At 38.0% G+C, this 26,795-nt stretch overlaps 1 protein-coding gene across 6 annotated transcripts in view; it reads left to right on the top strand.

Moving 5' to 3' along the window:
* Positions 1-26,795, top strand: part of ERC2 (ELKS/RAB6-interacting/CAST family member 2) — a 1,118,394-nt gene that overhangs the window by 475,573 nt on the left and 616,026 nt on the right. For all 6 annotated transcript variants that reach the window (XR_008629737.1, XR_008629734.1, XR_008629735.1 and 3 more), the window contains one exon: positions 5,260-5,427. Coding sequence is in view for 1 of the 6 variants with exons in the window: in XM_055134481.1 (XP_054990456.1) it covers positions 5,260-5,427 (168 nt within the window). In the remaining 5 variants the exon portion in view is untranslated. The remainder of the gene's footprint in view (positions 1-5,259; positions 5,428-26,795) is intronic.

Below are 26,795 nucleotides of genomic sequence, written 5' to 3'. Positions count from 1 at the left end.
TAGACTTTTAATTAAAGTCTTTCATAGGCTAATTAACTACTTCTGGAGAATGTATTCTCATTTAGGAAATCTACCAGCCCCCAACCCCCTCCCTTCTCCCCAAAACACCCTCTTTACACAGATATACATATCATAGAGTTATGCTGAAATGTTTTAAAGTAAATCACAGAAAATATTACACTCTGGTACATGTTAGAGCACAAAACCTTATTTTTTGGTTCTCCACTATTCCTGAGGCCTGTTGATTAGCAACCTTTATTGCATTCCTACAGTATATAAATCATTGCATTAGAGGTTGTAGAAAGCATCATAATAAGATATAATAACAATAGCAAAAATTTATAGAGTGTTTCTAGGTGCCAGGCACTGTGCTAAGTACATACCATATGCTATTTAATTTCATCCTCAAAATAACTGATGAAGGAGGTAGTTGTTATTCTCATTTTGATTAAAACAGCTTAGTTATATTCTGAATTTTTGAAAGGTCTATGGCTCAGTCCATGACCACTGCCAGGAGTTTAAACAAATATTTGCTATGCACAGACATCTGCAAGACAGAATTCTCTACTTGCGACCTTTATCCAAACTGAAATTCAAGTCATCAAACCTAACGACATTCTTTTTCTTCTATGTCTTTCTCTTTTCTCTCAAAATCTTTATTACTTTTTTGTTTTGATGTTTTTGGTTTTTGGTCCACACTCAGTGATGCTCAGGGATTACTCCTGACTTTCTACTTTCAGGGATCACTTCTGGCAGACTTAGGACCATATGGGGTGCTGAGGATTAAACCTAGTTTAGCTGAGTACAAAGCAAGGGTTTTACTTCTGCAGTCCCATGCTATGTTCTGAGGGCTATGTTCCTTTATTTTAGCTCTTTCTTTTACTATCTCAGTTTCCATTCTTTTGGATTTGGGTTGAATAGAAGGAAGTAGATTTTTCAGGCCTAGGACCTGAAATGACCATATTTCTTTTAAATTTCTCATAATTTCTAGGATAAACTAAACTTAGCAGTTTTAAGGTGCTCACTTCTTAGCAAAACCATGGGAAATTATAATTTTGAAGTAATTTAACATCATGCTCTAAGTTCACCCCAAGTTGTGGGTTGAGTGTTCTTGGACTGTGGAGAACAATCCTACTTCTTGTGGTCACTTGAGAATGCAGGTTTATGGAGGTTCTACAATCCTGTAGCTCCAGTGTCTGAAAAATATGACTGCCATGATCTTCAAGGAAGAGGGAGATGTGTGGGACGGCACAGGAAAGAGGTGATATGTTCTTCTTCTGCTTACATTCCATGAAAAAAACACATGGACCCATCTATCTTCAGGGTGCACGGGAGAGCTATCGTTCCATTGTTCAGGAAGAAAAGCAGAATTGGATGTGAGTGAGAACTAGTGGTAACTACCATTGCAGCTTTTAAATTAGAGGGTTTTTGTGTGTGTGTGTTTTGTGTCTTTGGAGACTGTATAAGTTATGCATATTTCCAGGGCTGCAACTCCCTTCCCATTGGAATGATTGCAAGTTGAATCAAATTCAAATAGACTCTTAACTTAAGCCTACTACTGGGGAAAAAAACAAACACATGGACTTTGAAAGGTGAAATAGAACTATAATGGGAGCTTTTGTGAGGGTTCCAGTTTCATTTTCTCTTAGAGTTGTTTCTTGTGATCGCTTGTTTATTCAATGCCTCAAGTGTTGTCAAGTAAGTAGTATTTAATCTGTGAACATTTTCAAGTGGCTCCCTTTTCCCTCTCAAGTGTTTTCTTCTTCTTTTTTGCCCCTTAAAGTGTTGCAGTAGTTATTTGAAGATCGAAACAAACCATTTCATTTTTTAAAAATTATTTATGGCACATCAAGTAGCGCATAGTGTTTTGTCACAACATTGAAACTGTTTCTGAAGCCTATGTAAAATATGGCCGAAAGGTCAGAGGCTGGTGTGTAGAACTTACAGAAACATACATCACCATTGGAACTAGTTATAATTCCTGGGTGCTGACATGAAGATTAATAATGCTTAACTTTCATTTTGGCAATTTTTGCCAATTTCATTGTCATAATTCCTTTATTTTAAGTTATTACCTGGAACTGAGATAATAACAAATGTTTCATGTTTTGTTCTGCCAGGTAAAAGGTTAATTTTCATTTGTTACATGCTGTTAGACACAGATGCAGATGCACAAATGAATATAAGAGAAAATAATTTTCCTAAAATGGAAATGTTGCACAACTTTGGACATTATGCAACTGGTTTCTCTATGGTTATGTAATATACAAGAAGTAGAACTTTAACCTATGGGTCTTTGTGTATTGATTAAGTACATATTAAATAGTTATGATTTGGGGGGACTTTTTTTTTCTCTGGGAAATGATGGTGCTCTTTGCTTTGCCAAGTTTTATTATTGATTCAACTGCCAAACTTTAAGAGCGTCAAGGGCCCTTAAAATTATTTGGTGTTGAGTGAAGAGACAGAGAAAGGTATTTCATGTCCCAAACATTTTAACTTTTATGTCTCTACCTGATGTTGGATATAATTTAGCTTTCAAAGATTTTTCTTTCTGATTCTTTTTCAGATTACACTGCTGAGTGAAGTCTGAATATTAGTGAGGGATATTTTCATCCTACTCATTGATACACACTTTGGAACTAAATATTCTGATTTTGAATAGGCTGTTTCTTTGTTGCCTGATCGTCTCTGTATTTAAACTTCTGTGCATCAGAAGACTCATATGCCTGCTTGTGGTTTTGCAGCATCTGGAAGTTCAAATCTGACTTTAGAAATGATGTCATATATGCTTACTGCAAACTGGGCTAATGTTCATTGAGAATTGGATCTAGTTCAAGTCAAAGTTTTGTCTTAAAATATCTGAAAGACCCTTATGTCTATTCTTGAATCTAGGAACTTAAATGTAGGAACACAAAAGCTCAAAAATTAAAATGAAGGATACTAAGGGCAAGATTCAAATTCCTTTACAGCTAAATACATACTTTGGGTGCATGAAAAATCAGCTCCCAAAAGGGAAAATTAGTTGGCACAGACTCTCTCCTCCCATGCAGAGTTTGGGTATAATAAGTAATGTGTTGATCATGACTGTCCTTGCTGTCTATTTTATTTCTGGGGAAATATTTTTACAGCTCAGTTTGCTTTTTATTTCTTAGTTCACAAGGGTATGATAGGGCACTTTTAAGTCACACATGGTAAGAAAGTGCCTCAGATATTAAACATATTTATCATATGAGTCTCCTTTGCCAACTCAGGTGTCATTCAATATCTTCCATATCGTAATTTATTTGCATCAGTTCTGTATATCTCCTTTAATATAGATATAGGCTTTCAGAAATTGATAGTTGAAATTCAGGGCTAATGGGACAGTAAGCATGCATTTCCTCTCAGATTCACAGAATCTTCATCAGTCTGTGTACACATCCCAACAATTGGATGTAACCCTTCATAACTTTGCTATGCAGTGGAGTACTCAGTATGTCCATCTTACTGTCACAAAACCTGACAAATGCCCTTCTTTGAATATTCAACACAATGTACACTTTACCGCATGTTATAAAAACCCAAGGAGATGTGTTGATGTTATTCCGGGTCGGTAGACGAAGATAACTAGATCAAAGCAAGCGACTTGAGAATGTAGGATGCATACAATCTGGTGCAACTAGCATAACTTTTTCATTTAGGAAAAGGATGATGAGCAATACATGTTTCACCTTTCTTCCCTTCACCCAGTCCCCCATGTCTAATATGCAAGAAGAGTTACACCTATCAGCTGTGGGAGAAATCTGCAGTTCTCATCTTCTGCCATCACAGGATGACACCCTCTTTTGCAATTCCAGCAGGTTATTCTGCAAAAAGGGCGAGCACATAGAGTCCCCTCTTCCTTTGTTTGGGTTTCCCAACTTTATCTTCTCTGGATCAGAAACTAGACAAAACCACTTCTCAACCACCTAGCCAATACATGGAATTGTTAGCAACGCAGTGTTGACACCCTTTTCTTGGTAAGGGGGAAGAAAAGATTCTATTCTAATCGCTTAAGTTCTAATATCATTATTGTTCCCTGATGGAGTCCACCTAAAACTGATTTCTGTCTTAAAAGCCATAAAATACCAGCAGAGAGACTGTAAATAGCAATCTCTTTGTTTCCAGCCGGAGACAATGAGGCTGGAGGGCTGGGAAAATTATTCGAGTTGATATTCATAGCTAGGCAGGAGCAGAACCACGTGTCCTCATTCCATTGCTCCCAGTGGCTTTTGGCTAAATATGGTATCTTGTATTGCCACTTTAATTTTTTTGTCTTTTTTAAATCTATATATCACTTTCCAATAACACAATGAGCAAAATTTGTATAGGATTTGTTATGAGGTGCAGCAGACCCCTTTTTCACTGCTATACTGTTTATTTTTTCCTCCACAATCCCTTGTAACTATTTTGCCAGGTCACTTCTATATGTTTAAATAACATGACTGCTTTGCTACTCTTGATTATTGCTGTAACTACTACTTATTACATTCCTGGTATGAAGGCTAAGGATTAAACTCTTCCATCACCTATGTAAATCTTTTTTGCATGCCATCTTTGGAATGCTAAGACCAAAAAAAAAAGCTTATGTTTCTACTGACATTTGAATAGCAAGAATTATAAATAATCAAATTTCAGAGTTAAGGTAAAAATAGGAATTTGGGGGGAATGCCTTGTCTTATGTCTTATTCATTACTTACTATTTAGAAAGTCAACTTCTTAAAGCTGTAAAATAAGTGCCATTTCCGTAGCATTTTCTTCCTCTGACAATACTGACTTCCTGTTGGCAGTGTGCATTTCCCCCACTGTTTCTCTAGGTGGCAAGGAGTGTTTCTCTAGTTTTCCCTGTTTTGCCAAATGTCAGTGACATGGTTCAATGTGTTCTCCATATTCTAGAAGAAAAATGCAGAATGTGGGCAGCTTTGTACCTCCCTGGGCTCTCAAAGGCAGGGAGCAGTAGTGTGCTTTGTTCCCAGGTTTGTGACTTCACAGCATGGAAACAAAGTGTTATTGCACAATGTCTTGTTCATATAAATCTGTCATATAAACATATCGCTGTTAAACTAGGCTCCCAGTGATACTTGAAGGTACATGTTGGCTGTTAAAATGAATACCAGGGAGTCACCCCGGTGGATTGGTTCCCTCATGGGGGCTTCAAGTGTCCGGTCCCTGTCACAAGGATGACTGGTGGTCAGAAGTGCACCAGAAAATCTCAGCATACCTTCTTTTTTATGATTTCAGGTAGATGCATTGAGATTACGACTGGAAGAGAAAGAATCTTTTCTCAACAAAAAAACCAAGCAGCTACAGGACCTCACAGAAGAGAAGGGAACACTGGCTGGAGAGATTCGAGATATGAAAGATATGTTAGAAGTGAAGGAGAGAAAAATCAATGTTCTTCAGAAAAAGGTAAGTAGCTGACACAAGCGCATTGGCATGAGGGTTGGTATCATTCATGTTTGGCCCTGGGAAATATTTGAGCCTATGGAAAAGAACACATTATTTTTAAAAGAATTTTTGTTAAGGAAACATAAACTTTAACCAATTGTATTTACATTACTGAGTTGTTTTGTATCATTTTTAGCTTGGCCTAATGGATTTTTCTATTAACTGAAAACTAGTGTTTTTTTTTTATTTGCAATCTTAAGCATATGGAAAGTGTATAATTTAGAATTTCCGTCCTTTTTTCTCTTACTGATGTTGAGCAGTGTCTTCAATGTATTTTTAGTGCCTGTTGGGTTTAAACAAAAGCCACATTATTCAGTACCTGAATGCATCATTTAAGATTCTTTTGACTGATGATAACATAAAAGGAATGCACCGGGAGGAGAATGACATTAGGAAAAGTTGGAGATCTCCGTTATGAAATGAGAAGAGCATGGGCAGATGCTATATAGGCTCATGTGGCTCTCATTTAAAAATAATTAAAGTTAGATTGAAACCAAATCATAAGGATATTACTGAAGAGTTTAAGACACTGTTTGTGATTGGTGATCTGAAGGACAATATTATTAATTCATTTAATTTTAAACTTTTACAGACATGGCTCAGTCTTTTAGTTTATTCTCTACCCCCAAAACCCCCAAACACATGCACACACACACGTACATACACATATACACTTTTGGTGCTTCAGCTAATTGACATGGATGGTTAGAAGAGAGGATCCTATGGAGGCATTTTCAGGGGTACAAATAGAAACAGTTAGAGTGGCTTTTCTTGAAACATATACTAAGGTTTCAGAAAAAGAGTTTAGTATCAATATCCAGCAGTTATCAATCTCTAGCAGTGAATAAGACAAACTTACATTTATTGAAAATATTTATATTGAGAGTATATGCTGGATGCTCGGCTATACTGCATTATACTCTTTACTTATCCTTGGCCATAACCCTATAAAGCTGGTACAAGTATTAACTAGAAAACAGAGATACTGTGGCTTATAGTAAGCTTGCCCTAGGTCTCACAACATGAGCATGACTTTCGTCTTTGAAAATAAGATAGAATAAAGGATTATTTCAAATTAAGAAAATAGACTTTCTCTTTTTTTTTTTTTTTTTGCTTTTTTGGGTCACACCCAGCGATGCACAGGGGTCACTCCTGGCTCATGCACTCAGGAATTACTCCTGGCGGTGCTCGGGGGACCATATGGGATGCTGGGATTCGAACCCGGGTCGGCCGCGTGCAAGGCAAACGCCCTACCCGCTGTGCTATGACTCCAGCCCTAGACTTTCTCTTTTTTAAAAAACTCAAGTTTCATGCTAATGACACCAGGTAGAAGAAGGATTTGTGGAAGAACATTGTAATTGCTTATTTTACAAGGAATTGAGACTCAGGATTCTCATTCTTGAGGAATAAATGACAACCATTTTCTCAGTAAAAGTTTTAAGATGGTACTTTCAATATATAAATGATAACTAACTGCTTGTGCTGAAGGGAACAATTTTCAAAATTTTCATCTTTCTCCCCCAGAGTATGTAAAAAGTTTGGCAATCAATTTGAAAGTTCTACAATAAACCTGGTTGCTTCTTCAGGCAACTTAATTTCAATACCACTTGTTAAAATTATGGAAATTATTTAGAAATATTTGAAAATGTTTCACATATATTCGGAGAGTGTGTTAAGTTCGAGTTTTTAAAAATTTTTCCACTACTATTATCAGTAGGTTTGGGGAGCAAATAAAATACTCTCGGTAATGGAAATACAGGGATTCTACTGTGCCATCACTGTGGGAAAGAAATGATTCTGAAAAAAGGGAGACATAACTCAGAAATCAAATCAAAATGTGGAAATAATACAGAGGTTAATAGGCCAATGAAACATTGTCTTTGGGTCTGGAGACTCCTTGGAGTCTTGGTCACATTCAGTATAATTGGCTCTTTTAGGGAAGGCCTAGATTGGACATAAGTTTTGGATTAGGGTCTGTTGGCTTGAAAGAATAATAAACTCATGTCAATGTCAGAGGTGCAGAATTACTTAATATTTCTTTCTCGTAGACTCTTTGGCAACCCGCACTGTGTTTTGATGCCAGTAGAACTGGGCATGCTCCTTTCATAGCCATGTTTAACCTGGCAAAGCTAGGCTTGCACCTCGTATCTGTCAGCTTTCTCTTCAGAGTCCAGGGTCTCAGAAGGCTTGTGTATTCCTTAAGCCATTCATGCAGGTCACATGTCTAGGTAGTAGGCAAGGACACAATGCTCCAAGTATTTTGTGACTTGAGGAAGGAAGTGAGGTTGAATAAACGAGATGCGCAGGTGGCAGAATATCTCCTATCAAGCTTTTATAGGAAGACAGAAGTAAAAAAAATGGAATTTTGAATCTACTGATGTATTTTTGGCTCTATTCCATAATCCCAAGATATGGAGCTGTTTTTGCTAGGGAAAAAAGGTTTGAAGGTTTTTAGTGGCATATCCCTTATGGCTGTGATACTGAAGTTAGTGTGGTACAGTTTCATGCTACAGACATAGCATTCTTTTTCCCATACCTGAATTCAAACTTCAGCTAATGAAGTGCTACCAGACTATTGAGTTTTTGTAGGAAATGTCATAAAACCTCGATGACATTGAACATTTGGAAAGTGTATAATGCCCAGGACATGGTAGCATTATTTGAACCAGATCAAATTCAGATGGTTATACAGCTCATAGATTATAATAGCATAAACCAACTACTCCTCCCAAACTTTTAAAAGTCATTAAAGTTGGACACAAATTCCATCTCCATTTTCATTCTAGGTCTTTGTCTCACAAGTCATGTGAATTTATAGAGCAGGGGTACTTTATTTATTAGAGGTAGAAAAACAGATGGTGTTTTCTCTGGAAACTAGTTTCACTAGCTGTCTGTTGGACTTTCTGGATTGCCCTGTGGGTAGGAGAGGACAGGGAGAGGTGAGTGAAGTGGGCTTGGAGAGTGGTATTTGTGAACCTGCCCACTTGAGTAGCTTTATTCTACCCACTTGGATGTGTAGTGGTGAACATGTTAAATAAGGATAATCTCAGAGGTGTGAGAATATGCATATTAGAATACCAGAAATGTCACTGATTTTCAAAAAAGATGTTGGAGAAGATGACTACACAACATGGATATTTTGACATGCGGGTAAAATTGATGTAATATATGGAATTTTTTCGACGCCTTTGAACTTTCAGTGTTTGGGCAGGAACTTGAACATTTATATTTATTATGGGCAAGTCTCTGAATTTTTTAACATATGAAAAATCCTACTTATTAGACATTTTACCAAGTGTTCCCTATTTGTCATTCAGTCACTATTCTATATTCTGGAGGTAGAAATAGATTTAAGACATTCCAGTCTTTACAAGGCTGAAGCCCACAGTCTGGTAGGGGAGAGAGACATGCACATTCCTAGATATAAATGCAGTAAGGAAAATGTGGCATGTGACCAGGTTCAAACAACTTAAGCTATGTGTACAAATAGAAGAAGCTGATTCTAGCTACCTTAAGCAAAAGAATGCTTTGGTAAGAATAACCAGAACACTAATATCTGGCTTGTTGAGCCAAATTGGGGATGATCAAGAGCATGATGGTTCTAAGAGGTAAGAGGAGACTGCCATGCCTTGAACTCATAGCCTGGTCTCCTCTACACATGACTGCCCTTCTACCCTGTCCCTCCATCATGCTGTCACTTGAGATTCAAAGTCCTGGAAGAAAACTCCAGATTTTTACGAAAGTACCTCTCACTGAAGGATCTAACTGGATTCTTCTAAAAGGAATCTGACGAATGATGCTCCAAGCTTTACACCTAAACTTTCCACTCCCTGGCACGTCACTTACCCAGGATATCTTTGCTGACACTAAAGATTGGGAGAAACTTACCCTCTAATAGAAGTGTTTCTTGACTTGGTTTGAAATTATGCATCCTTTGCGTGAGTGTTGACTTGCCTCCTATGGCAGTGCTCTGCAAGTATCCTTACCGTGTTTTTTTTAGGAAACCTCTAGTTCCTTGCAACAGTCTTGGTCAATGATGATTTTCAATGTATTTTATAAGTTACACCAAAAAATTCTAAATGAGTCAGAAAGTATGAGAAGAGAAATATTTTGTGATATGCTTCTTTTTTTAAATTTATTTATTTTTAATTAGTGAATCACCGTGAGGGTACAGTTACAGATTTATACACTTTTGTTCTTATGCTTCCCTCATACAAAATTCGGGAACCCATCCCTTCACCAGTGCCCATTCTCCACCACCAGTAAACCCAGCATCCCTCCCACCTTCCCCAATCCCATCTCCCCCCACCCCACCCTGCCACTGTGGCAGGGCATTCCCTTCTGTTCTCTCTCTAATTAGCTGTTGTGGTTTGCAATAAAGGTGTTGAGTGGCCACTGTGCTCAGTCTCTAGCCCTCATTCAGCCCGCAACTCCCTTCCCCCACATGGCCTTCGACTACATTATAGTTGATGATCCCTTCTCTGAGTTGCCCTTTCCCCAGAATGTGAGGCCAGCCTCCAAGCCATGCAGTCAACCTCCTGGTACTTATTTCTACAATTCTTGGGTGTTAGTCTCCCACTCTGTTATTCTATATACCAGAGATGAGTGCAATCTTTCTATGTCTGTCTCTCTCTTTCTGACTCATTTCACTTAGCATAATACTTTCCATGTTGATCCACTTATATGCAAACGTCATGACCTCATTTTTTCTAACAGCTGCATAGTATTCCATTGTATAGATGTACCAGAGTTTCTTCAACCAGTCATCTGTTCTAGGGCACTCGGGTTTTTTCCAGATTCTGGCTATTGTAAACAGTGCTGCGGTGAACATATAAGTGCAGATGTCATTTCGACTATACTTTTTGGCTTTTCTGGGATATATTCCCAGCAGTGGTATTGCTGGGTCAAATGGGAGCTCAACCTCTAGTTTTTTGAGAATCGTCCATATTGTTTTCCAAAAGGGCTGAACTAGCCGACATTCCCACCAGCAGTGTAGAAGGGTCCCTTTCTCCCCACATCCTCTCCAACAGCGGTTGCTTTTGTTCTTTTGGATGTGTGCTAGTCTCTGGTGTGAGGTGGAATCTCGTGGTTGTTTTGATCTACATCTCTCTGATGAGTAGTGATGTAGAGCACTTTTTCATGTGCCTTTTGGCCATTCGTATTTCTTCCTTGGTAAAGTTTCTGTTCATTTCTTCGCCCCATTTTTTGATGGGGTTGGATGTTTTCTTCTTGTAGAGTTCAACCAGTGCTTTATATACTATTGATATCAACCCCTTATCTGATGGGTATTGTGTAAATATCCTTTCCCATTCTGTGGATAGTCTTTGTATTCTGGTCACTGTATCTTTTGTGGTGCAGAAGCTTTGTCCCAAAACAGTGTTTGTTGTGAAAAGAAGTGATTTGCCCAGCAAAATGCTAGTTTTTTTTTTTAAAGATTATACTCCTTTTGTTCTCATAGTATTTTCACTTCATTTTGGTTCTTGGCTTAAAGGTCTGAAACCTCAGAAAAATGTTTTGAGACGTCTAGCAGTTTTCCTTGACTAGTTGCAGATGAGCTCACAAGTCAGGAGACTTCTTACTTCTTGTGCACCATGGAGGACCTCACTCTGTGTCATAGCCTGGATCTGGGCTGGCATACAGGATCAGGTTCATAGCCAGGGTGACGTGACCATAGGACTAAGGAAATGATTCTCAACTGGGGACATTTATATACTCCAATCCTCACTCCCCAGTCTCACATATCCTGCAACATTTAGTAATGTCTGGAGATGTCTTTGGGTGCCTTAGCAGGAGGATTGTCCAGAGGTGCTGCTAAACATCCTACAATGCATGAGACTAAATCCATATAAACCCCCAAATAAATCATTCTTCTGAAAACAGGAGTCTCCTTTCCCCCATTTATGAACCACGCTTATCATCTCGTCTCTCAGCTCTTTGGCATGGGGTAGTTTTCCTTAATATATATTTAACTTAGTATCTCAAATATTTCTCTTCCCTCTGAATATGATTAACAATTTGAGTTACACTTTTTAGGCAAGTTATAGAAGTGAATCTCATATTGTGTTTGTAGTATTTGAATTATTATCTTTTCATTTATAACATCCTCATTAATAATTTTCATGAATATAGAGAATATATAAAACAATTTTAAACTGTTAGGTTTATTAAAGTTGACCTGACCATATCAAATAATTTTTGGTGGAGGGCAGTGGTCAATGGTGGCATTGGGAACATATACTATAAGTACAGCATCTGATAAGAGAGAAGAGAGATAAGGAACCTGAAGGATAAGCTTCTATAGCTAAATAATAGCATTCTAGTTATTTGGAAAAATTACCCTTAGGATTATTTTTTTCCTGATCAAAATGCACTTTGAACTTAGCAGACTTTTGGACTGAAAATATGATTTATATAATCACATATGATGTATTTTCTCATTTTGATCTTTTGGGATACAGTTAAATTATTTGTCCAGCATGAAATGATGTATATTTGAATAATATATTACTTAACTATTTGTAACCAAAAAGTGTCTAGATTTGTAATAGAAATTTTCAGGTTTTTAAAATTTTTTAAGCAGTGCCATAAATCTAGATCCAAAAAGAAAGTAAGTTGCTATATTATTTAATAAATTATCTAATATGTATTGTGTTTATAAGTTAATGTCTAAGCAGTGGCATCTTTGCTTTGGCATAAGCTAATATGTTGTATCTTTATCATGACATGAAGTTAATGTGAAAGTTTTGACTGTTAATTAAATTCCGCAGGAAAAATAATCACTAAGAGTTTGTGGCTGCTACTCTTGTCTGGAATAATTTTCCTAATGGCCAAGGGTAAAAACATCATGTTTATTTTGTTTTATTTTCTAAGTTGTAATTTATTTTACTTATTTATTTACATTTTTAAAATTGAATCACCATGAGATATACAGTTACAAGGCTGTTTATGACTGGGTTTTAGCTATACAGTATTCCAACATCCATCCCTTCACCAGTGTACGTTTTGTATCACCAATGTCCCCAGTTTCCCTCCTACCACCACCCACTTCTGGGCATATTGGTTTGCAATACAGATACCGAGAAGTTATTATGTATATCCTTTTACTTACTTTCAGCTCTCAGATCTTTTTGAGAATGATCATTTTTAACTATCATTGTCATACTGATATTGTCTCTTGCCCGCACTCCTGGCTGTATTCCCCGGGCCCCTTGGAGGGGATGGGCTCCAGCTTCCCTCCCCACCCTGAGCAGAGCTCCTGGCAGCTGAAGACCCCCAGAACCTACCTACAGCCATGCTTGAGGCCCCTCTCCACACATTCGGACAGGCCTCATGCATGAAGGTACTGGCAGAGGAACCCAGGTGTGTGTAACCTCATCAACAGCCAACATCCAGAGAGAGACTTAAAAGCAAGTTCTCAGCCTTGTATCTTGCAGCCTACTTCTCCCTCTGGGAGAAACTGGCAAGTTTCTGAGAGTTTCCTGCCCACATGGGACAGCCTTGCAAGCTTCCCATGGTGTATTCATATGCTAAATCCAGTAACAAGCTGGATCTCATTCCCCTGACCCTGAAAGAGCCCCCAGTGCAACATCGTTGGGAGGGCGGAGTCGAGATAGACTTCTAAGATCTCAGGGAAAGGACGAAATGAGAAGTTACTGAGCCTGCTTGAGAAATCGATGATTAACGGGATTTTGTGATCGTGATTGTGATTGTCATATTGGTTCCTTTACTATCCTAACTCCCTCCCACCCCCACCCCTGTCCCTGCCCTTCCATTTGTGGCAAATTTCTATACATGGACTAGTCTTCTTGGCTCTTGTTTTTCTGTCCATGGGTATTAGTCTCATATTACACTTTTTAAATAATTAATCTTTTAAATTTTTATTTATTTACTATTTTACAAAACTGTTCAGGATTGAATTTCAGTCATACAGTATTATTCCAACACTCATCCCTCCACCAGTGTACATTTCCCGGCACCAGTGTTTCCACTTTCCCTCCCATCAGCCCACCCCCTGCCTGCCTCTATGGCAGGTGATTTTCTTCTCTTTTTCTCTCTCTCCTTTTAGGCACTGTGGTTTGAAATACTGGTACTGAAAGGTTATCCAGAAAATCCCTTACCTACTTTTAACCTTCTGCTCTTGTCCAGCGTGATCATTCCCAGCTATTACTGTCATAGCGGTCTCTCCTCTACCTTGCCTCCCCTTAGCCCCACACATATTTGTGGTTAGTTCCAACCATTGACCAGGGAAAAAAATATCTGTGTTTTCCCTCCTGGCCATAGATATTAATCTTCTACTATACATATTTTATATGCCACAAATGAATGCAGTTATTCTTTTCTTTTGACTCATTTTACTTAGCATGATAAGTAAATCCATGCTATGTCCATCCATTTCCATCCATCTATAGGCAAATTTCATGACTTCATTTTCCCATAGTTCTCCATTGTGGAGATGTGCCATAATTTCCCTAGAGGCGAGTGCATTTATTCTATATATATCTGTCCCTCTCCTTCTGACTCATTTCACTCACCATGATAGTATCAATATATAAACAAATTTCGGGACATTTTTTTCCTGGTGGCTGCATGATTCCATTGTGTAGATGCGCCATAGTTTCTTTATCCAGTCATCTGTTCTTGGGCACTCAGGTTGTTTCCAGATTCTGTCTACTGTGAATAGTGATGTAGTGAACATAGAAGTGCAGATGGTGTTTCTGCTGTGTGCTTTGGGGCCCACAGGACATATTCCCAGAAGTGATAGCACATTGATTTTAATCAACTGTTCCTACTGGTGAAAAACCCGTTTTGCCAATTGAAATATTTTGAAGGTCACTTTTTGTCTCTTGAGCACAGGCTTTATTTTTTCTTTTTATACATAAGCTTCTTTGTGAAGCAGTGTCTTTGCTAGCCTCTTCCTTTATGTTTTACATTATGGGGTGGGGTGGGGGGTACTGGGATTTGAAGTTGCTCTTCTAATAAAGTTGAAATAGAAGTAATAGTATTTTGGTGTTAAATAATCACAGATAAAACAAATTCACCTTCTAATGGAAAAATTGTAAGATTTAGGGAAGCTTGTTTATTAGCTCATGCAATATCTACAGGTACTTTTTTCTTTTGGCTGCATCTTTCTACCCCATTACTCTACTGAATGCAACTGTCTTTTTGTTGGTTGGTTTATTTTTGGGCCACAACCATCAGGGCTCAGGGATTATATCTAGCTCTGCACTCAGGAATCACTCCTGGCTTTGCTTGGGGAACCATATGGGATGCTGGAATTGAACCCAGCACAGCAAGTGCCCGACCCATTATTCTATCACTCCAGACTCTGATTCAATTGATGAAGTATGGCAAATAATAAAGATCTGAGAGAATAGAAAATATGAAAGATTTGATGAACCTTTCTGGTCTTTTGAAAAAAATTTCTTGTGGCGTAAACGTTCCTTCAGTCAGAGGCGCTGAGACAAGGAACATGGAAAAAATTTCTGTCATGGAGGGCCCAGGTTCTCTCAGACCTGTGACAAAGGTAGAGAGCCCCCATCTCCTTTTATTACATCCTACAGTTCATACACTAAAGGGTTCAATACAGTGAGGTCATCAACAAAGGAGTTACAGGAAGAAGATGCAAAGCTGTAAGCTTTTCTGAATACTGAAAACAAACAGAGTAAGTACCTAGGATCTGCATACTGACAACAAACAAGCTAAGTAAGCACCAGGGACCTGTGAGAAAAGGAAGACTGACAATTTCAGTATACTGAAATTTAGAAAATTATTTACAAAGGCAGCCAAAAGAAAAAGATGTTCAGCCTCATCCAAACCAGTCAGGACACACTAGAAATCTCACCCATTTTCATGGGTCACTATGTTCCTGCCCGTGTACGGAACAGTTTACATGGGCTCATCCTGAATACCTCAGTCCAGCCCCAACAATTTCTATTTAGGACACAGAGGATCTGAGAGATGAAGTGACCTTTTCAAAGTCAGAGAGCTAATTACTGATAGTCTGGGTTGTGCCCATTTGTCTGAATCCAGTTGCACTTTTCCTTTATCTTCTCTCTCTCTCTTTCTCTCTCTCTGCCTGTTAAGCTTTGGGCACCATTCTCCTATTGGTATCAGCTTGCTTGCCTTTCTTCATATGATGTTGCCATTCATTTCTTCATATGATGTTGCCATTCAATAATACATTCATTTCCTGTGCTGTGTGGAAAACTGCAGACACTGGGGCATGCAGAGGTTATTGAAGAAGGAATCCTTTCCACTCTCTGGGATCTTGCAGTGTTGGAGAAAGCACCAGTCCGGCCATTGCAGAATTGTGTGCAGTGAGTGTGTCCCAGTCAAACAGGTGGCAGATGTTCGAGAGACACCACACCCATATCCTGGAAACGGTCAAGGAGAAAATTCTGAAAACATTAATATCTAATCTGAGCTGAAAGCTGATGAAGTAGGAGATGGTGTCCAGTCAAAGCAGTGAGAACAGCAAAGTTTTGTCTGGACGGAGCAGCACAGTGCACTTAGTGGAGATAGAAGTAATTTAATATACCTGGACCACACTCCCCGGCCCACTTAGAAAACACATTTCACACTTAGCTACTTTTCTACTCATTGTCTTTTAGCAATCAAATATATTTTATAATTGTCCTAAGAGGCATTTTGTCTTCTATATTATACATTTTCTCTTCTAGTCTCTTGTGATTTGCTAGTGGCAGTAGTGATTATCTGTTATTTCAGAGTGCAGTTCAGGGCTAGATCATGCTGAGAACTGATTCTTATTCAAGGAGAGCTGATCTGAAGTCAGGGGAGGCGAATTCTCTTAAGTAAATATTTGCTTCCGGGTTAAAACCATATATAGGTATATATATGTATATATATGGTTAAAACCATACATATATATGTATATATATATATACAGCTTATATATATACATATATATAAGCTGTACTAGATTTCAGCTTTCTTTTTTTTAAAGTTTGTTTATAATTACCTATAAAATCCCATAAGGTTTAAAATAAAAATGCCCTGGATGTCCTGACCATAGTTGCTACCCAAATGGGTACAGGCATTTGACACATCTGTCAATCACAACTACCAGCTGTTGTTGTTTTGTGATATGGATTAGAGGTGGTTGAGCCTTTACATATTTAAGTCTGGAGATGATTCTGTTTTTCTTCCCACATACTCCCCAGGCCATTTGATTTAAATCAACCTTATTTATGTGGGAAGGGAAATTTTCTGTCTGTCTTTTTTACTTATCCTCTATTTGGCAATGGATTTTGCTTTGCTGTGAAGGGTTTACACGTATCTATATTAGCATTTATCATATCATATTATACAGAGAGGCTCATAATTCAAAACTTTTCTGCTATGAGTCTAAGTCTCCCAGAAGAATAAATGTAAATTAAGGGTGATGTGTTCTTAGGACTTGTTACACCACAGTTGTTGTGGGTAAGGGAGGGACTGTTCTAATACTGTAGTATTTCTAATATTTTCTTTGTCCTTACCTGATAAGACTATACTCATTGCAAACCAAAGGATAAAACTGCATAAAACATATTATTCTAACAGTATCTGAATTCTAAATTGATGAGACAGACTAAATGGCAGTTTGGGACCCTCGTAACATTTTAAAATACCTATAGCTTAAAATGACTGATTTTTACCTTTTAAATTTTATTTTTATTTAAAATTATTATAGTTTGAGTAACATGGTTGCAATCTTATTTACATTTATGGTTTTGATATACACAGTTACTGAACCTCATCACTACCGAAGTCCCCACAACCCTCCACTAATATCCTTATCTGTTTCCAGTCATCTCTTCATTCATCCCACCTCTCTCCAACTGCTAGGTAATCTCAGTTTTGTAATCCAAGGCTGCAAGTTTGTAATCATTTGATACTATCTGTTCCCTCTGTTTCTATATACCACAGATGAAATGAGATCATCTGGTATTTGTCCTTTATCTTTCTGACTTTTTTCACTTAACAAAATGCTCTGCAGTTTCACCCAAGTTGCAGGTAACTTCAAAATTTAGTCGTTTTATAGCTTCATAATATTTCATTGGTCAGAGAGCCCAGCAAGGTACTGAGGGTATCTCACCTGCACAGCAGAGCCTGGCAAGCTACCTGGCAAGCATTCAATATGCCAAAAACAGTAACAACAAGTCTCACGTGGAGACATTACTGGTGCCCAGTTGAGCAAATCGATGAACAAGGGGATAACAGTGACAGTGATATTTACATATATATTGTCATTGTTCATTTGGATTGCTTCCATATCCTGGCTATTGTGCTAAGTGCTACAATAAATATAGTTATGCATATTATTTCAAATTAATGCTTTTGTGTCTTGGAGGTAGGTGGATGACTAATTTTCTAAAATAATATTTTTAATGGGTAACATTATATACAAGAGATATCTCTATTTCAGGGGTACAGTTTTGCCATGTCAGGCTCACCACCAAAGTGCTAATGTCTTTCCACTATAGTCCAAGGAATCCCTTCAGCTCACTTTCCTTGTTGGTTCCACTACTTTTCCTCTCGGGAAACCTCAGTTCTGTGGTCAAAATCTAAGAGTTTGTTTTTGTTGGATGTTGTCTCTTCCCTTGCTTTGCTCTTTTATATGCTACACATGAGATCATCCAGTATTTAACTCTCTCCTTATGACTTATTTTGTTTAGCATGGCCCCATTGAGTTACAACTATGTTGTTGCAAAAGGCAAAAATTCTAGATGGGCTGATTATTAAGAATCCACAATAGCACCAACTCATAGTCAGACCTTGGATAATATAATTCTAACTTATAAATGTTTTTCAAAAAGAGATTTGGTAGTAAAAATTTTAAGATAGTCCCCAAATTTCATTTTTCCTCACAGACTTTCCAGGAATGTGATACGGTGGATGCTATTCCTGTGATAATGGTATAAGGTGGCCTGACAAAATTTAAAAAGGGAGATTATCTGCGTGGGTTTGACCTGATGACGTGAGTCTCTTGTTTTAGAGAAAGGATAATCAGATATTAAAAATGTAAAGGGGATTCATTTTTTAAGAAATTTTCTGTTGAGGTGAGGTGGGGTGGGATTATTATATTTTTTAAAAATTCTGTTACTGACTCAGAGATGAAGGAGACAATGGGGCAAGAAATGCAATAAGCCCCTTTGGCTGAGAGATTCCCACAGACAACCAGCCAGGAAGCAGGGCCCTGTGGCCTCAGACCATAAGAAACTGTATGTTGCCAATAACAGGCAGAACTTGGAAGTGATATTTCTCTAGAGCCTCCCAAAACATTCTCATTCTGGCTGAATCCCCGTTTGCATCCTTGTGATAAACCCTAAGCAGAGATCATAGCCGCACAGGGCCAGACTTCTAACCTACAGAACTGTGAGCTGATAAATGCATGTTGTTTTAAGAGCTAAATTGCTGGTATTTTGTTACACAGCAAGAGAAAACGGATGCAAGTTCATGTAAAAGTGATTTCAGCAGGAACAAACCTAAGGAAACAGTAGTGGGCTGTACAGAGCACTGAGAAGGTGCTTGACCCTCCTAACTGGTATCCTTTTTTTTTTTTGCTTTTGCTTTTTTGGGTCACACCTGGTGATGCACAGGGGTTACTGCTGGCTTTGCACTCAGGAATTACTCCTGGAGGTGCTCAGGGGACCATATGGGATGTTGGGAATTGAACCTGAGTTGGCCACATGCAAAGCAAATACCCTAATCGCTGTACTATCACTCCAGCCCCCTAACTGGTATCCTTGTCACTGTAATAAAGCTATTTTCAGTGCCTTGACTATTTGGTTTAGAAAAGTTGGGGGTTTTGTTAAATGTATGAAATTTTAGGTGGATTTCTGTTGTTTAAAAATATATGCAGAGGATTGAACTCCATTATCATTTCAGATTGCATTGTTTCAAATCCTATAACTAAGATTTCTTAAAATGTGATGTTAACAAAGGGATTGATTGAGCTTCTTAGTCATGTTTTTATTCCTACTTACCAAGCTTACCAAGCACATTGAAATGTAAGGAAAATGAAAAAAAATCTTCAAAACTCTGCTAAGATTCAGGCGAAACAAATAGGAATATTTATGGATATAGTCCAATCAAATTTTATTTACATGGTCATAGTGATAACACAGTGGGTAGGGTGTTTACCTTGCACTTGGCAGACCTGGGTTTGATTCCCAGCATCTCATATAAATTATAAATAATTTATAAATATAAATTATATTTATTGTAATCATTATATTAACTATAGTCATATATTCCCAGAATCCCATATAAATCTCATCCCTGAGGCCTGCTAAGAGTGACACCTGAGCTCAGAGTCCAGAGTCAACCCTGAGCATCGCTGGATGTGAGCCAAAAACAAACAAGCAAACAATTTTTTATTTTTATAAAGTGAGAAACTTGTCCAGATTGTGATTAACTGGACTTCAAATTGTACTTTAAATATTAGCTCTTAAGCTTTTTAGTCTTATGCATGTTATTTACCTCTTTCTCTGCCTTATTTTCTTTGTCTTTAGGAAGGAGTCAAACTCATATTTCATTTTCAGTATCAGTTTTTCTTGACTTAGTAGATACTCAAAGTTATTTGTAGAATGAAAAATTTTCCCATCACCATTGGCACACAACAATTGTTATTATTCCGTGTGCAAGGCAAACACTGTACCCGCTGTTCTATTGCTCCCTCTCCGAGGACATTATTTTTCTAATTTTCAATTTTTTTTTTTTTGTTGAATTACCGTGAAGCAGCTGTCACGGCTGCTTCCTCCAGAAGAGAGTATAAATTGAGGCTCCCATAACCATGCCACCAGACTCTACACTCGAGGCTGTTTCCACTCGGGATGCCCCAGAGGGGTGTGGGAGAGCCCTCTATGCTCCAACGGACCCAGTCCCAGAAGCTGATCTCCACTACCCTACTCCCAACACGTTCCAGGCTGCTTTCCATTGGATCAGGCCGAGCCTCACGCATGAGTGAGCATATTCCTTACACATCATCATAAACGGAAATATATATATGCATCTCAGAGAGCCCAGCAAGCTACTGAGAGTGTCCCGCCTGCAAGGCAGAGCCTGGCACGCTCCACGTGGCTTATTCAATATGCCAAAAACAGTAACAATAACAGGTCTCATTCCCCTGACCCCAAAAGAGCCTCTAATCACTGGGAAAGACAAGTAAGGAGAGGCTGCTAAAATCTTAGGTTTGGGATGAATAGAGATGTTACTGGCGCCCGCTTGAGTAATTGGTGAACAATGGGATGACAGTGACAGTGATACAGTGATTACTATAGTGATAATTTATGAACCTGAGACATAGTAGGTTCAGGCACTTGACTTAAACAGAGCAGATGCGGTCAACAGCGCCACAAATGGTTTTCTGAGCTCACTGGGAATGACTCCTGAGTGCAGAGCCAGGAGTGAGCCCAGATCACCACTGGGTATGGTCCAAAGACTGAAAGAAAAAAAAGTTAGAATTTAAGTGTTCAGGGGCTGAAGCAGCACTATATCCTCTGGCCTTAGAGCTGAACTACCAATATAACACTTGGTTGACAAAGTTTAACTAGGAGTGGCCCATGGATACCCTCAGCACCACTTGGGAAGCCCCATCCCCTCACCCCCTGCCACCAAATTTTGTTAATGAATTTAAGTGCCAGAGATGTGCAAGTCCCTGGGTTAGATATAACCCTGGCACCACATAAATCCCACACCACTGAAAGTGGCAGCATCACTAGCAGGAGTGGCAAAAAATGTCCCACCAGCCCTCTGAATTTAAGTGTTAGTTCCATCATCTATTTCTAAGAACGTTGTTACTTTATAAAGATAGTTTTAAATTGATTGTTAATATTAATTCTTTGGATTTTCACAGAAGCATAGAGTTTCATGACTGTTTCCCCAATCCTGATATAAGAAGGCTCTGTCGCCATAAAATCTCCTAGTGCTACCCATTCTACAGTCACCTAACTCCACTTCTTAGTTCCAGGAAACTGATTATTTGTCCCCTGTCCCTATAATTTTGATTTTTTTCCTGAATATCATGAAAATAGAATCATACTGTATGTACTCTTCTGTGTCTGGCTTCTTTCACTTAGTATAGTGCTTCTAAAATTCTTCTGCTTTATAGCCTTTATGAATAGTTCATTCTTAAGATAATACATTTAAAGGTAACTCCTATTATTTTTGAAACATCTTGCAGTATAACCATAGGAGTCCTTTTATCCCAGAACTTGTCCTGAAGCCAGAGTTGTAATAGCATAGAATTTAGTTCTGAAGACCCCAGAAACAGATTGATTTCACTAGTCTATTGAGAAGGTGAAGAGTTTGAGAACCAGAAGTCAAACTCATTGTCCCAGGTGAGCTTAAGTCCGAGTTGAGACTAGAATCCATAAGGTGAGACTAGAGCCATAAGGTGAAACCAGTAAGGTTCTGTTGGAATGTATGTAGAGATTCATTCACCATTATGGGGATGGACTAGTGGAAAAGTCCCTGCGGGCAAGGCACTGTTTCCGATGCCTTTGTTTGAGAGAAAGAAATGTGTTGAATAAATGACCTGAAGTAATTTTTCGAAGAAAAGATCACAAATTTTTGTGCTTAGGATGAGAAGAAAGGGATCTCTATCATTACCCCTGCTACTATTTTGCTAACAGGGTGAGTTTGTGTAAATCCACTTCCCTTTTCTAGCATTATAGTAAACTCTGCTTTAGAAAGTGCCCTGCAGTATTTTAGGTGTTGCTGCTTGGAGCAGAAATATAGCAGTTGGCTAAGCCTTTTACTGCAAGGTTGGTCTTTTGAGCCCCAGATCCACACAGAAAAAATGACACTAGATCTTGAAGAAGTGTAAGGAGGCATGTATTGTTGGCCTTGAAATATGAATTAGAGTCCTTTTCTATAATTAATTTGGTTTCTTCTCCTTTACTTTTAATAGAATAGGACCATTTAATTTTAAAAAATAATTATTTAATGCATATCATATTTTTTAAAAGAAACAATTTTTTTCGTACAATTAAATTAAGTTTTAAAAAATGAAATGTCTTGAATCTATATTTAATTTCCATTTAATTGAATAATACAATGAACAAAACAGTTAACCTTAACAAGGAAAATTCACTTATGATTCATAATATAATATACTAAAAAAATCTGTAAATAATATAAAACATGTATGTGCTAATTGGTGTGGTTATACCCATGTGCACATAAGTTCACTTTTCTCTGCCTTCTTGTGAGTCTCCCTTTATAATATTTCTTTCTTAACTGAGCTTACATGGGAGGGGTAGGAGGACTGGGAGGAGCCATTGGAACACTGGTGGAAGGAAGTTAGTTCTCTGGTTTGGGAATGATGTGTGCTAAGAAGTATAACACTGTAGCACTGTAGCACTGTCATCCCATTGTTCATCCATTTGCTCTAGCTGGCACCGGTAACATCTCCACTGTGAGACTTGTTGTTACTATTTTTGGCATATTGACTAGCCATGGGTAGCTTGCCAGGCTCTGCTGTGCGGGTGGGAGGCTCTTGGTAACTTGCAGGGCTTTTTGAGAGGGGTGGGGGAATCAAACCTGGGTCGGCCGCGTGCAAGGCAAACACCCTACACACTTTGCTATCGCTCCAGTCCAAGAAGTGTAACAGAATTATAAATCCCAGTATTGCAATAAAAATAGCTAAAAGTAAACAAAAATATATAACTAAAATATATTAAATATATATGTGTATATGTATATATGTGTATATATGTATATATGCATGTGTAGATATGTATGCATATATATCTATGTATTTGGCGTATTCGATATGGCAAAAACATTAACAAGTCTCAGAGTGGAGACGTTGCTGGTGCCCGCTGGAGCAAATTGATGAGCAACGGGATGACAGTGATACAGCGATACAGTGATATATTTGGAGCCATATTCTGTAGTATTCCTGGCTCTGCACTTAGAGACCACTCCTGCCATTCTTGGGGGACTGAATAGGGTGCTAAGGGTGAACCCAGGTCAGCGGCATGCAAGGCAAAACACCTTGCCCACTGTACTATTGCTCTGACATCCCCCTTAAAATATTTGTATAGAAGTTTATTGTCATAGATACAGAATTTAGCTATGCACCAAGTTAATTTATGTATTTTCTCTATTTATAATACCTTTACCTTAAATTTCTGGTAAAGTTAGCATTTGTCATAGGAAATATGCTTTATTTTTTATGTTAAAATATTACCCCTCAATTTCTCCTGGAGAGGCAAAAAGGTATAGTAGAAATAACATCTACATTTGTATGTTCATTGCAGCACTGTTTACAATAGCCAAAATCTGGAAAAAAACAGAGTGCCCAAAAACAGATGACTGGTTAAAGAAACTTTGGTACATCTGCATAATGGAATACTATGCAGCTGTTAGAAAAAAAGAAGTCATGAAATTTGCATATAAGTAGATCAACATGGAAAGTATCATATTAAGTGAAATGAGTCAGAAAGAGAGAGACAGACATAGAAATATCACACTCATCTATGGAATATAAAATAACAGAGTGGGAGACTAACACCCAAGAGTAGTAAAGATAAGGACCAGGAGGTCTGCCCCGCAACTTGGAAACTGGCCTCAAATGCTGGGGGAAATTCCAGGCAGCTCACATACAGAAGGGAACACCAAGTAGAGGATGTTGGGAGGACCCATTCGGGTTGGAAAATGCGAACTAAAAGTAGACTGTAGACCGAATATGAAGGCCACTCAATACCTTTATTGCAAACTACAATACCTAAAAGGAGAGAGAACAAAAGGGAATGCCCTGCTGCAGCGGCAGGGTGGGGTGGTGGGGGATGGGGCGGGGATGGTGAGAGAGATGCTGGTATCATTGGTGGAGGTGAATGGGCACTGGTGGAGGGATGGGTAAATGATCACTGTATGAGTGAAATGCAAACACAAAAGTTCATAAGTTTGCAACTGTACATCGCAGTGATTCTCTAAGAAAAATTTTAATAAAAAAGCCCTCAAACAATTCTTGAAGAACTATAATTGTATATTTGGTTTGGTATTTCATTTTCATTTATAGTTCAAACATTTGCTGTACATTTCTGATATATATTTTTTCACATCATTGCCACAAGACCTTCACTTGCAATTATAAGCTAAATATTTTTTCTGTAAAAATTCATCTTTTGTGGTCTATTTCCTCCTTGTACAGAGTCTGTGTACATTGAGGATATGAGAACCAAGCACAGACTGTGCTAAGTGTTATGGTAGTTGACAAACTAGTTGTTAGATAAGCCTTCCAATTGGAGTGTCAGCACAGATAAGTTTAGCCCATGGAGACAAGAAGAAGGTAGAAAATTATGTCCAAAATGGTTACAAAACTTTGAACTGTGTCAGGAAAAGGGCCTAAGACACCGTCGCTGTGCTGAATTGAAGAAAAAGTTGAGAATGTCAATTTTAGCTATGGAAATATCTCACTGTGCATGGAGGTGCTGATTTGTTCAGACATCTTTTGGCAAACTTTCAAATAGAATCTGCTCAGTTCTTATTGTTATTTATTCACAGTAATGCCTGTAGTTAGCTATCTTTCTGGACTTGCCTCTTTCTTACTGAGAATCAAGGCTTGAGGAATATAGGAGATGTCAGTAGCAACAAACAACTTGAATTCCTCAAGATAAAGACTATGGCTGGGAAGAACTGAGCAGGCAAATGAAGGTTACTGTCTCCACATTAATAATAAATTTACGAGAGTACAGAACAAATCATGCCAGGCCATCTTTATCGTTTTCTAGGTGGACATGCAAGATTAAAGAAAGGAATTCAATAGCTGTAATATCTGGAATTGAGTAAATCATCTAATTCAGTGTCTCTACAAATCTTTTGGGGGTAGTGGGGGGTGGGGGCAGGGGATAGGGAGAACCTCAATGAAAATTGGCTCTGAGCACTGTCATGTGGATTCAATTTGGCTGTTGCAATAAATTACAATAGAACAAGGTCCATTGGGACAATGCTGGGATCAATAGAAGGTCAAGCTGTAACATCTCCAGCCGTGGTCTGGAAGAATGGATAGCACACTTTATTAAGTTTGGCAGCCCAAAGATTTTGGTACTGTTGTGGTCACCACGATCTTCATTAGCCTTTTTGAAACACCTGTTGGGCAAGGGATTACCTGAGTTCTGATAGAAGAAAGAAGGTACACTCACCTATATGGTCAACTTTTTAAAAATGATATAGTTGGTAAAATTTATTAAATATTTACAAGGTTACCATGCATAGCATAAAGTCTTTTTTATGGATTATCATTTTATAATTCTAATGGCAACCTTTAGTGGGGGGGGTTGTCCACTTTTCAGATATAAAGTAGAATTACTGTAAGAACAGCAGAGGCAAAAGCAGCAATAGATTATGAACTGATACAGCTTAATTTTTAACAATAGCTGCTGTCTGTATATTTCATCCTTGTGTGCTCATAAAGAAGAGTATCCATTTGTTAGTTCACTCCTTTTTGTATTTGTTCAGCAAACACTTCAAATGTGATTAAGATATTTCTATTGGCAAAGGAAATAAAATCTACTCAATATTAATTAAAAAATTAGTAATATCATTACTGATGCAGAGTATAAGATGAACATGTGCTAAAGTTTCTTTTTTTAAATTCATTAATCAACTAAGGAATAAGACACATATTAAAAAACCCTGACAATCAGACACTTTTATGTAATACTGAAATTAATGTGCAGATGGAAAAAGAACTGTTTTCTTTGCCCCTGAGTGTGGGGGGAAAATCAATAAAACCTGTACTGGACAGGTCAGAATCTGTATGTTTATAGAAAAGATTTTTATTGCTGTGGGTTATCTGCAATTTACCTGGTTGTAAAATACTTCAGAGACAATGAAATACTAGAATCAGGTAATCTAAAAGGAGGGTCCTACTCCAATAAAAATTATTATTTTTATTGAAGTAGATTTTTTCCAACAAGATAAGAGAATTGTGATGTAGCTCCTATGGTTTGTAGTTTAAAAAATACTTAAATACATTTGAGTATTAAGTCCAGCTCTCCTAAATTTCTCAGAGCAGACTTCTGGACAAAAATGGGAATGAAAATGAGATACTCTGAGCCTGAGGTGTTTCATTGTGCAGGTGGAGAAATCTGAAAATGAGAGAACAGGGGAAAAAAGTTGCCCAAAGTCAATTACTTTCTTAATCAAAGAAACTTTAGAACTCCATGCCTTTTTTATGATCTCCTCATTGATCCTTGCCCAAGGAAGGGAGGAAGACCCTGGATTCTCCAGAGATACAAAAACAGCAGGGTATGTAAATATATATATATATATATATATATATATATCAAGAGATTTATTTTGAACAGTTACCTCACTTG

This window comes from Sorex araneus, chromosome 4 (assembly GCF_027595985.1).
Source record: "Sorex araneus isolate mSorAra2 chromosome 4, mSorAra2.pri, whole genome shotgun sequence".
In the NCBI taxonomy this organism is placed as follows: domain Eukaryota; kingdom Metazoa; phylum Chordata; class Mammalia; order Eulipotyphla; family Soricidae; genus Sorex; species Sorex araneus.
The sequence above is the reverse complement of the archived record's forward strand: the minus strand, read 5'-3'. Positions and strand labels throughout refer to the sequence as shown.